The sequence below is a fragment of the Micropterus dolomieu genome, unplaced genomic scaffold (genome assembly GCF_021292245.1).
Source record: "Micropterus dolomieu isolate WLL.071019.BEF.003 ecotype Adirondacks unplaced genomic scaffold, ASM2129224v1 contig_14419, whole genome shotgun sequence".
In the NCBI taxonomy this organism is placed as follows: domain Eukaryota; kingdom Metazoa; phylum Chordata; class Actinopteri; order Centrarchiformes; family Centrarchidae; genus Micropterus; species Micropterus dolomieu.
Window position 1 is genome coordinate 1 of NW_025743405.1, and position 9144 is coordinate 9144.

The 9144-nt window shown below is 42.0% G+C and overlaps 1 protein-coding gene across 1 annotated transcript; it reads right to left on the bottom strand.

Annotated features, from left to right (window-relative positions):
* Positions 1–723: 723 nt before the first annotated feature.
* LOC123966849 lies at positions 724–7694 on the bottom strand (the record flags this gene model as incomplete). Its single annotated transcript, XM_046042949.1, has 6 exons — positions 7365–7694; positions 6518–6850; positions 6184–6306; positions 1637–1735; positions 967–1004; positions 724–882 (listed from the first exon to the last, which is right to left on the bottom strand). Coding segments are annotated over exons 1-6 (975 nt in total), but the record flags the coding sequence as incomplete, so codon positions are not given.
* Positions 7695–9144: the final 1450 nt, after the last annotated feature.

Consider the following 9144-nt stretch of genomic DNA (forward strand, 5'->3'; position numbering starts at 1 on the left):
GAGTGGTCTTCAGCCTGGAAAAAGAAAACATGTAAAGAATAAGATGTAGCTTTGCTCCTGGTTGCACCTCAGCTCCGTCTGCGTTGTAAACAGAATCTTTTGTTGTGAGTTTTATAAAAGTTAAAAAACAAACATTATCTGCAGCGAGCTGAGGTAGCAGGTGCTTTGTTGATACTTTACTCTGTTTAATTACTGTTCTGCCTCACACTGTATCTGTATTTCCTGCAGTGGTGGATGTTTTGATGAACTGGGTGAATGTTCATTCTGTGCCACACTTCAGAGTCTGTCGGTGTGTTTTAACTGCACTAATAACTCAATTACTGCCTGCTCTGATTATTAAAATGTCATGTAAACACCTTAACAAGCTTAGCAAGGCAGTAAATTAAACAGGATTACTAATTCATTGATATGGAGGCTCAGTGGTTTCAGCATCTGCAACAAGATGCTGCAGATGTTTTACCAGTCTGTGGTGGCCCTGTCTTTTATAATGCCTTGTGCGAGGGCACAAGGGGCGGCTGAGGTCTGACTGGACTTACATATTGCACTTTATAATAACATTTTCCATAACTTCTGGCACAGTGCAATACATTAATTAAACCTGCTTTGTTCACATCCATGTGTAGCCTACTAGCCAGCAGACTTTTGCTTTCTGTCTTTGCACATTGCTACAATTCCTGGAAGGTTTCTGAGCCCAAAGCTAAAATCCTATAACTTTTTCCTTACTGTATTTTGAAATCTGGATGCAGAGACAGAGCTGTAGTCATCAGTGGATTCAGGAGTTTTTTGGTGGGTATATTTGGCGAGAGTGTAAACTGAAGAGATTTCCACAGGAGCAGATCTGCTGTGTCTGTCCTCTCTGATGTTCTCGTACACTTGGTTGGTCTACAGGAGGAGAAGGTTTGATTTGAATTAATATGAGCTAGTTTCACAAAAAAATAATGAAACTCAGATGTTCATCAAACTCACCTCTGTGACAGAAGTGTACTCTGTTTCCACTGGAGCTCCTGAAAAACACATTATATTTACACTGCACTGATGAAACAAACTGATTCTGTTGTCCATAAAAATGAAAACATTGTCCTCTACGAGTGTCAAACATAATTTCAGTCAATCTTTAAAAAGATGTACAATCCCTCAATGCTAAAAAAGTGCAGCAGTTCTGTAGTCTTTCTAACAAATTGATTCTGGATTGAGGCAAAGTCTTTGGAGAACTTTTCTGTGGTAAAAAGCAAACTCCTTAAATAGTAAACAAATATCTTAAGGGGCCGTTCTACTGTTAGAATCATGCAGCCTGATTTGCTGTCAGGTGTGCTACATGTTTATTTGGCACAGAGCTCAATATGTTAAGTAGCATAATGATAGTTGGTGTTGTTACAAGGCACAATAAGCATCAAGCTAGCACCTCTGTGATAGCAACCTTTATGCTGAGCAGCAGTAAGTTTCATTTAAGATTGTTATTGTCATTATTCTGCTTGTTTTTCTAGTCAGTCCTCCTGAGCTTAGATGTTGTTAGTTGTGTGTCTCTGCTCTTCGTGCATTCACAACATTTCCATTGTGAATGCACGAGACAAACTGTAAAAATAGGAAGTTTCAGTTTAGTTGCCTGCTGGTCTGTGTGTGTTTCCTGTTGCCTCACCCTTGGGTTTAGAAGACCTCTTCCTGCAGTATATCACCACAGCCAGTAATAATAGGATAACCATGACGGCCAGAGTCAGACCGACAGGCAGCCACACATCTGTAATAGATTGAGGAGAAGAACAAGTTTACATTGACACACACACCTTAATGTCATGTATTAAACTCTCATTGAAATGAGGTCCCTGAAGGTACAGTATACATACACACATTTAACTTATTCATTTGGCAGACGCTTTCATCCAAAGCGACTTAACACTCAACCTAGTCCACCTGACAGCCAGAGAGAACCCACGCAGAGAGAACAACTCCACACAGAAAGGCCAGGGCAACTGGGGTTTGGACCCGCAACCTTCTTGCTGTGAGGCGACAGCACCACCACGCCCCCAATTTTGTACAGTGATGTTTGTTTAGTAGTGTTAAATATGAAATTAAAGCAGTCAGATAGTTTAGCTAAGCACAGTGACTGAAAGTAGGGGGCAACAGCTAGCCTGACTTTGTCAAAAGGTATCACATAACGACCGGCTCCCAGCCTCCAACACGAACTCCAAAAACCAACAATAAAGTTTAATGTGCTGAAGGACCTCTGGCCAAACGAGAATCAGATCAACGGGGTAACGGGTTAGTTAGTTTAAGTTACATAATGTTATCTATTGCAAAATACTGCATTTTCAAATTTATAGTTTGCCACATTACTTCAGCTCCTTATGCGATCCATACTATCCTGTATACCACCGGTATGATGTCCTAGTGTTGATTTTAGCCTGCAAGTTAGGATGTAACGGTACAAAGCATGTTCCCACTAGCACATAGTGATGCTGGGCAGGAGTAGCCAGCTAACGTTAGCTTGGATCTGCAGCTGTTTGCTTTATAACGTTCAATTTAGATTTATTGTTGCTTTATTGATACCCACCCAGTTGCTGTTACTTACGTGACCCACATATTATAAAATAATTAGTGCTGGGCAACGATTAAAATTTTTAATCACGATTAATCACATGATTTTCTTGCGATTTATCGCGATTAATTGCATTGTTATGCGCAAAATTGAATAATGAATTCTAAAGTAGTGTATTGCGCACTTTTGATTTAAATGTACTGCTATATACACAAAAGTGTAATAACATGTGGTTTGCAAACGCTTTAAACAAATAAGGTGCTTTTTTCCAGCAGTATTCCCTTTACACAGTAACAGTAAAATATTTCTTGTAAATCTCAACTTAAACATTAATGTAATCAAATCAAATATTAAAACAAAGCTATTTGCCACTGCCAGGGAATTACATTTTATCTAGCTTGTTAAAACAAGTTACCATTAGAGTCCAGTTTTCTTGGGGTCTTTTCTGAGCAGGTATCAGCAGAAACATTTTTCTTTTATCAGGGAGCAGCAGAAACAGTATGTTCAGTAGCAAGTTTTCCTGTTACAGTGAGGTGAAGTGGTTGAGCACAAGGTGTAGCGACAAGCAGGTGCGTTCCCGTGAAACTGTCATGGTTTGACTATAGGACTATGTGTATTCAGATCCAGTGAGCAACGAACTTTCAAAATAATAATAAAAAAAATACTGCGTTAACGTGCGATAAAAAAATTGTCGGGGTTAATTAAATAATGATTTAACGCGATAATAACGCGTTAACGTGCCCAGCCCTAAAAATAATGCTACAGAACGACACATGGCAGCAATACAGTGGGAGACCCATTCACCACACTACAGTAATGTTACTTACTGCAACAATCTCATTTATAACATTCAGTCCAGCTCACTAACAGATTTTGTTATCATCCACTTTATTTAGCTCTGCTGACATTGCTGAGCCTCTGTTGAAAGATACAGAATTAGTTACTGGCAGACGTGCACCTCCTCAAAAATGTAACTACACGTCGAGGCGACGCGGACCGTAAGCACTGTGATTGGTTGGCTGGGTAGCTCGCAATGCCTCCAAGCCCATGCTTTGAAGTAACTTTTACTCTCAGCCAAAACAGCGGCTGTAACACGGTGGATCAATATATCTGACTGTCACAACCCGAGCGAAATGACTCGTTTCACTATCAGAATGTGATCCACTCGGTCGCTAACATTTGAAAAGGCTATACCAGCAGTACGTATACAATTTTACCCCCATTCCCGTTAGCGAAGGGCTAAATCGTAAGTTAGCCTGCTTGCCCGGCGAAAGTCAACACAGTGGACGCTGTAGCGCTACTGCAGACTAGCGTTTGGGGGTGTAATTGCAGAATGATGAATAAATGGGCCTTTAAGTCGCACACACAGTGACTTGAGACTCTGCTTGAGATGCATCCTCAAAAGATTTCAGATTTGACTCAGACTTGAGGTGCAGGACTCGTAAAGAATGTTTATTTTTTTTAAAACTTCTGATAAGCTTGCCGTTATTCCCTCCCTCCGTAACACGTAGCATCTTCTGCGCGCTGCCACACATGAGAGAGACAACAAACACCGGCAGCTGCTGAGCCATTCATCCTAAACTTTGGCTTTAAAACTTCATACAACAAGGCCCAAACAAAGAAGTGCTGAACGCTGGTTAGTAAACATGTTTAGCTCAGCACTGGCCATCTAACGTTAGCTTGCTTCTTGCTTCAGCTACGGCCTATGTGACGTAAACTCCGACTGGCATACATACATACACATCCCTTCTATTTCACTAGCTTTATTCCAATATTTTCTCATAGAGGAGTGTCTGTTTAGTTTTTCTAAAAAGCTAACAGTAACATGCACAGGTTCTCACTCAGCCGTGATTGGAACACTGAGAGGAAAAGAAAGGACCACCGATTGGTCCGTTGCACAAATCTGGAATAAGTGGAGTGTGATGTATAAATCTGGATGAATCTGGCAAGTCATTTGTGTTGGACTTTAAAGAGGTGGTATTACGTTTTTTGGCTTTTCCCCTCTCCTTTATTGAGTTATATGTCTTTTTTGTGCATGTAACAGGTTTGCAAAGTGAAAAAGCCCAAAGTCCAGCCCAAAGGGAGTTCCCTCCTCCCACAGAAAGCTCTGCTCTGAACTGCTTGAAAACAGCTCGTTTGTAGTCCAGCCCTTCACTTCCTTTACTTGTGACGTCACAATGAAAACACATCATAAAGCTTGCCAAGCAGCTAGCGGGGTCAGGCACGCCCTCAAACCAAGGTAGTCTGAGCGGAGGCCCTTTGGCTCGACTCGCCTTTCTTGGGTTTCCATTGTAGAAATGTTGTACCTGGACCTGCTGGAGGTTCCAAGCGAGCTGAGGGATACTAACATGTAACGTGAAAACACGACAGACTGCTTATTGATCAAAGAATATTGACTGTTCACTGCATCATCATTGCGCCAGACAGAGGCCAGCAACAGAAAGTTTTACAGTTTTCGTATGGAATTTCATCACTAAATCCACTTCTGAGAAGTTTTGAGGTGAGAAATCAGCTGTGTAGATTTCCAATATTGACAGTTTTACGAGAAGTGATGGCGGGAAAAAAAAGTGCTTGAATATTTTCAGAGTTGAGGAGCTTTACAAGTGACGGCGGGGGAATACTGCTGTGACCCGTGGGGAGGAGCGTGTGAGGCCGGCCAGCCGCCCGCTCACAGAGCCCTCTGCTCCCGCCGTCACACAGACCGCTGCAGCAACAACGGCAGAAGAAAACACAGCTGGAAGGTTTTCATACCGCTTATCTGTCTTTACATTCTGAGGAAGGTTGAAACGTTTTAACTTAAAAAAGAGAAAGCTGTGTGGATCGCTGGTGTGTGTGTGTCGCATTGAACATTACGTTGCGGCAGTTGTGTGTGGCGTCGCTATAACGACAAGCTACGTACTATCTCTTGGTACTATCTGCAACGGAAAACGGAGCAGGGCTGAGTAGAGTCGAGTATTGATTTGCGCTATGGTAGCATTTTTCGGCAAGGCAGCCGAGATTGTCAGAACACCGGCAACAGTTCAACGTTTAGTCCTGATGGTAAGATGTGGAACAATGATGATGCGTGGTTGTGAACTTGTGAGTAACTTATACCATCTGCTAGGTTACGGTCGCAGTCTGAAGCAGCTTTGATTTGGATCACACTACCTTGTTTCTTACGACCCGCCCTTCTCTGCTTCTGATTGGCTAGTAGTCCTTACCTGGGAACTGCGCATGTGCAACTCCCAACAAAGATTTTGTACAAGTAAGATGCATCACTCTGTAGCTCAAGAGCGCAGCGTACAACACACAGGGTGAAAAGAGGAGCTGCAGCAATGTGGAGTATGAGAAAAATATGGTGTTTTTTGAAAATTAAACCATGTAAACCTGTTCTGGTACAACCTCTAAATAAGAGTTTGAACCTGAAAATGAGTAGAATACCACCTCTTTAATAAACTCATGTACTTACACAAAAACACGCAGATCTATTGTACTTACACACGGTAACACACACTTACACAGAGACAATGCACACATTCTGGTTTTACAGCTTTGACTGGGATCTTCTCCATAGTCACTGGCTGAGAGGCTTTGCTAGGTGCTGAAAGGACAATTACATGTCATGGCTATCAGTCATGGACTTTCATCTATCAGACAGTGTGTAGATGTACCTTGAGATGGTCCTGTCTCAATCGGCTGCTGGTTAGTCTGAGAAATCTGTGTTGGTGTGGAGGCTGATGGGTCTGATGTTGAAAAGACCGGTAAAGTCGATTTTGGTTTTAAAGTGGTTGGAGCTGTAAACAACCAAACATGCAGAAATCCTGGTAAGAGAAATAAGTCTGTGTCTGTGTGTCAGCTGAACAATTATAAATGAACATTTATCAGAGTTCACTGGGAATTTAAAACATCAGCAGCTGTCAGTGAAAACTTTCTTCAGACCTCCAGAGACATGAACAAACATATTTATTCTCAGTTATTTTCATTTCACTTCAAGTGTAAACTCACCATCTGTGACAATGATCTCAAACTCCCGGTAGGGATCTCGTGAAAAACGTCTGTCCAGACCACACCTGTACCGTCCTGAGTCAGACTTGGTCAGCTGTGTGATGCTCACATACACAGATACATCTGTCAGAGATCGTTGTGTATATCTGATGCTGTATCTGCCTCTCTCAGCTGTGTAACCAGTTGTTTCAACAAGAATGTCTTTCTCTTCACATTCTTCCTTGCAGAAGTACCTCCTGCTTCCAGAGACAGTAAAGGAGCATTCAACTACAATATTTCCTCCAGCTCTTGTATAGAGGGATGTTTCTTCAGGAGGATTTCCATCCAGCAGTGCTGTTGAAAAGATGAACAATCAATAGTTACTATCTGTACTTAACATGATGCAGTCTGATCACAATAATTACAGTTTCAAATGTGATCCACAGTTACACTGGGAGCTGCCCAGTTCTACCAGTCTGTGACTGATTTGGATTCTTCCAGCAAAGATTCAGAGCATCATAATCTCAGCCTCCGCACACAATTTGATCATTGATCTTTGCATATGGAAAAGTGATATTAATATTCTGTGATTGCAGATGAAAAATACTCGTAAATAACCTGTTAAGAAAACATTCACTTCAGAAGCACAAACTGTTAAAACTTTCACACTGATGTCAAAATGAAAAGTATAAAAAGTATGTGTGTTTGTGTGACAGATTCAGTTTATCAGCCTGTTGTTTTTAAATGAGCATTACAAACACATAATCAGAGTTCACAGAGAAACAAATATAAAGTAAATCAACCAGTGAACAGTGAAGCTTTTCTTCAGACAGGAAAGAAACATTTTCATGACTTAGTAGAAACTCACCATCTACAACAATGATTTCAAACTTGATGTCTGATCCACCCAGACCACATCTGTACAGTCCTGAGTCAGACTTGGTCAGCTGTGTGATGCTCACAAAAACATATTTAGAATATAAAGAATATCCTCCTTCATATGTGATGCTGTATCTGCCTCTCTGATCTCTGACACCAGTTGTGTGAATGAGGATGTCCTCTGGTTTACATTCTCTCTTGCAAAAGAACATCGAGCTTCCAGGTGAAGAAAAGGGGCATGTAACTGTGATATCTCCTCCTTCAGTTCCTGTATGGACAGATGGGATCTGGGCATTGGTGAGACCAGTGTTTCCATCCTGCAGAGCTGTTGAAAAGATGAACAACAATAGTTACTGTCTGAACTTTCTGTAAGATGCTGCAGTCTGATCACAACATTTGCTGCTTCACGTCATACTGGGAGCTGCCCAGTTCAACCAGTCTGTGGCTGAGGATCACAGACTGGCACTGCAGGTGAATGTTACTGTTTTATTTTTCCTGTCTGTCTTTTAGCCATCATCCTTTATTCTTCCCTGTATAAATAAAGATTTCAATCAATCAAATGTAAATTATAAAAAGTAACTAAATCCCCCCAGATCTGCTGTAATGTTTTTTTTGTATTTTTTGTTCTTTTCTCTTTCCTCCTTTCTTGCTTGCTTTTTCTCTTTTCATACAACAGTTAGACATAAAAAAGTATAAGTAAGTAAGTAAGTAAAGTTTATTTGTATAGCACCTTTCGCAGATAAAAATCACAAAGTGCTTCACAGTAAAATGTAATACAACAAAGTAAAATACAATGTATAAGAAAATTTAAATACAGATGGAAAACATAGAAACAAAAACCATAAAACCCCTCATCTAACTAAAAGTCTGTTATAATAGCAGCGTCTTCAGTTGCTTTTTAAAAGAATCAATAGAATTCACACAACGTAGAAAGGAAGGCAAAGCATTTCACAGCCTAGGTGCGACTGCTTGGAATGAACGATCCCCTCTGGTTTTAAAATGAGTGTCGGGAACCACTAACGACCTCTGACCTGATGACCTCAGACTACGGGTCGGAGTATGAAGCTGTATAAACTCTGAGATGTAGGGAGGAACTTGACCGTGCAGGGCTCTAAAAGTAAGAACGATGGTTACGATATGGTAACCCTAGTTCCCCTTCGAGGGAACTCGAACTGCGTCGGTTACGACACTATGGGAACGCCTCTAGGCGAAGCAGGTCTGAACGTGAATGAAATCACTCCAATCCTATTGGCTTGTTGCTAGAACGGTAAGGTGTGACGGAATAACCGGAGGAGTATAAAGCACACCTGTACACACTCATCATTAGCTTTTTTCTATTCAGCAGGCACTGTGTATGTTGTCGAAGAAAGCTCCAGTCCTACAAGCAGCGAAATGTCTTACCCGAGGAAGAAGTCTACCAACATGTCCGGCAATCAGAGGTACAGAAAGTGTGTTTTTCCTTGCCCTCGGTACATCACGGATGGAGATTCACATGAGATGTGTGTCTCATGTTTGGGGATGGAGCACGCCCGGGCAGCTCTCGAGGGGGCTGCCTGCGGCCATTGCGAAACCCTTTCCGTGCGGATACTGAGGTCCCGCATGGCTCTCTTTTCTGAGGACGGCCGGATGTGTTCTCCCCGTGGTGCGGGCCCTGCGGCCGCTGAGGCGGCCCGGCGGCTTCACTCATGGGGCTCACAGCGCGATCTGTCGGAGGATTTCGGGACGGCTGAGGCTTTTTCCCGACCTTCATCCGCTGGCTCCGACGCTTC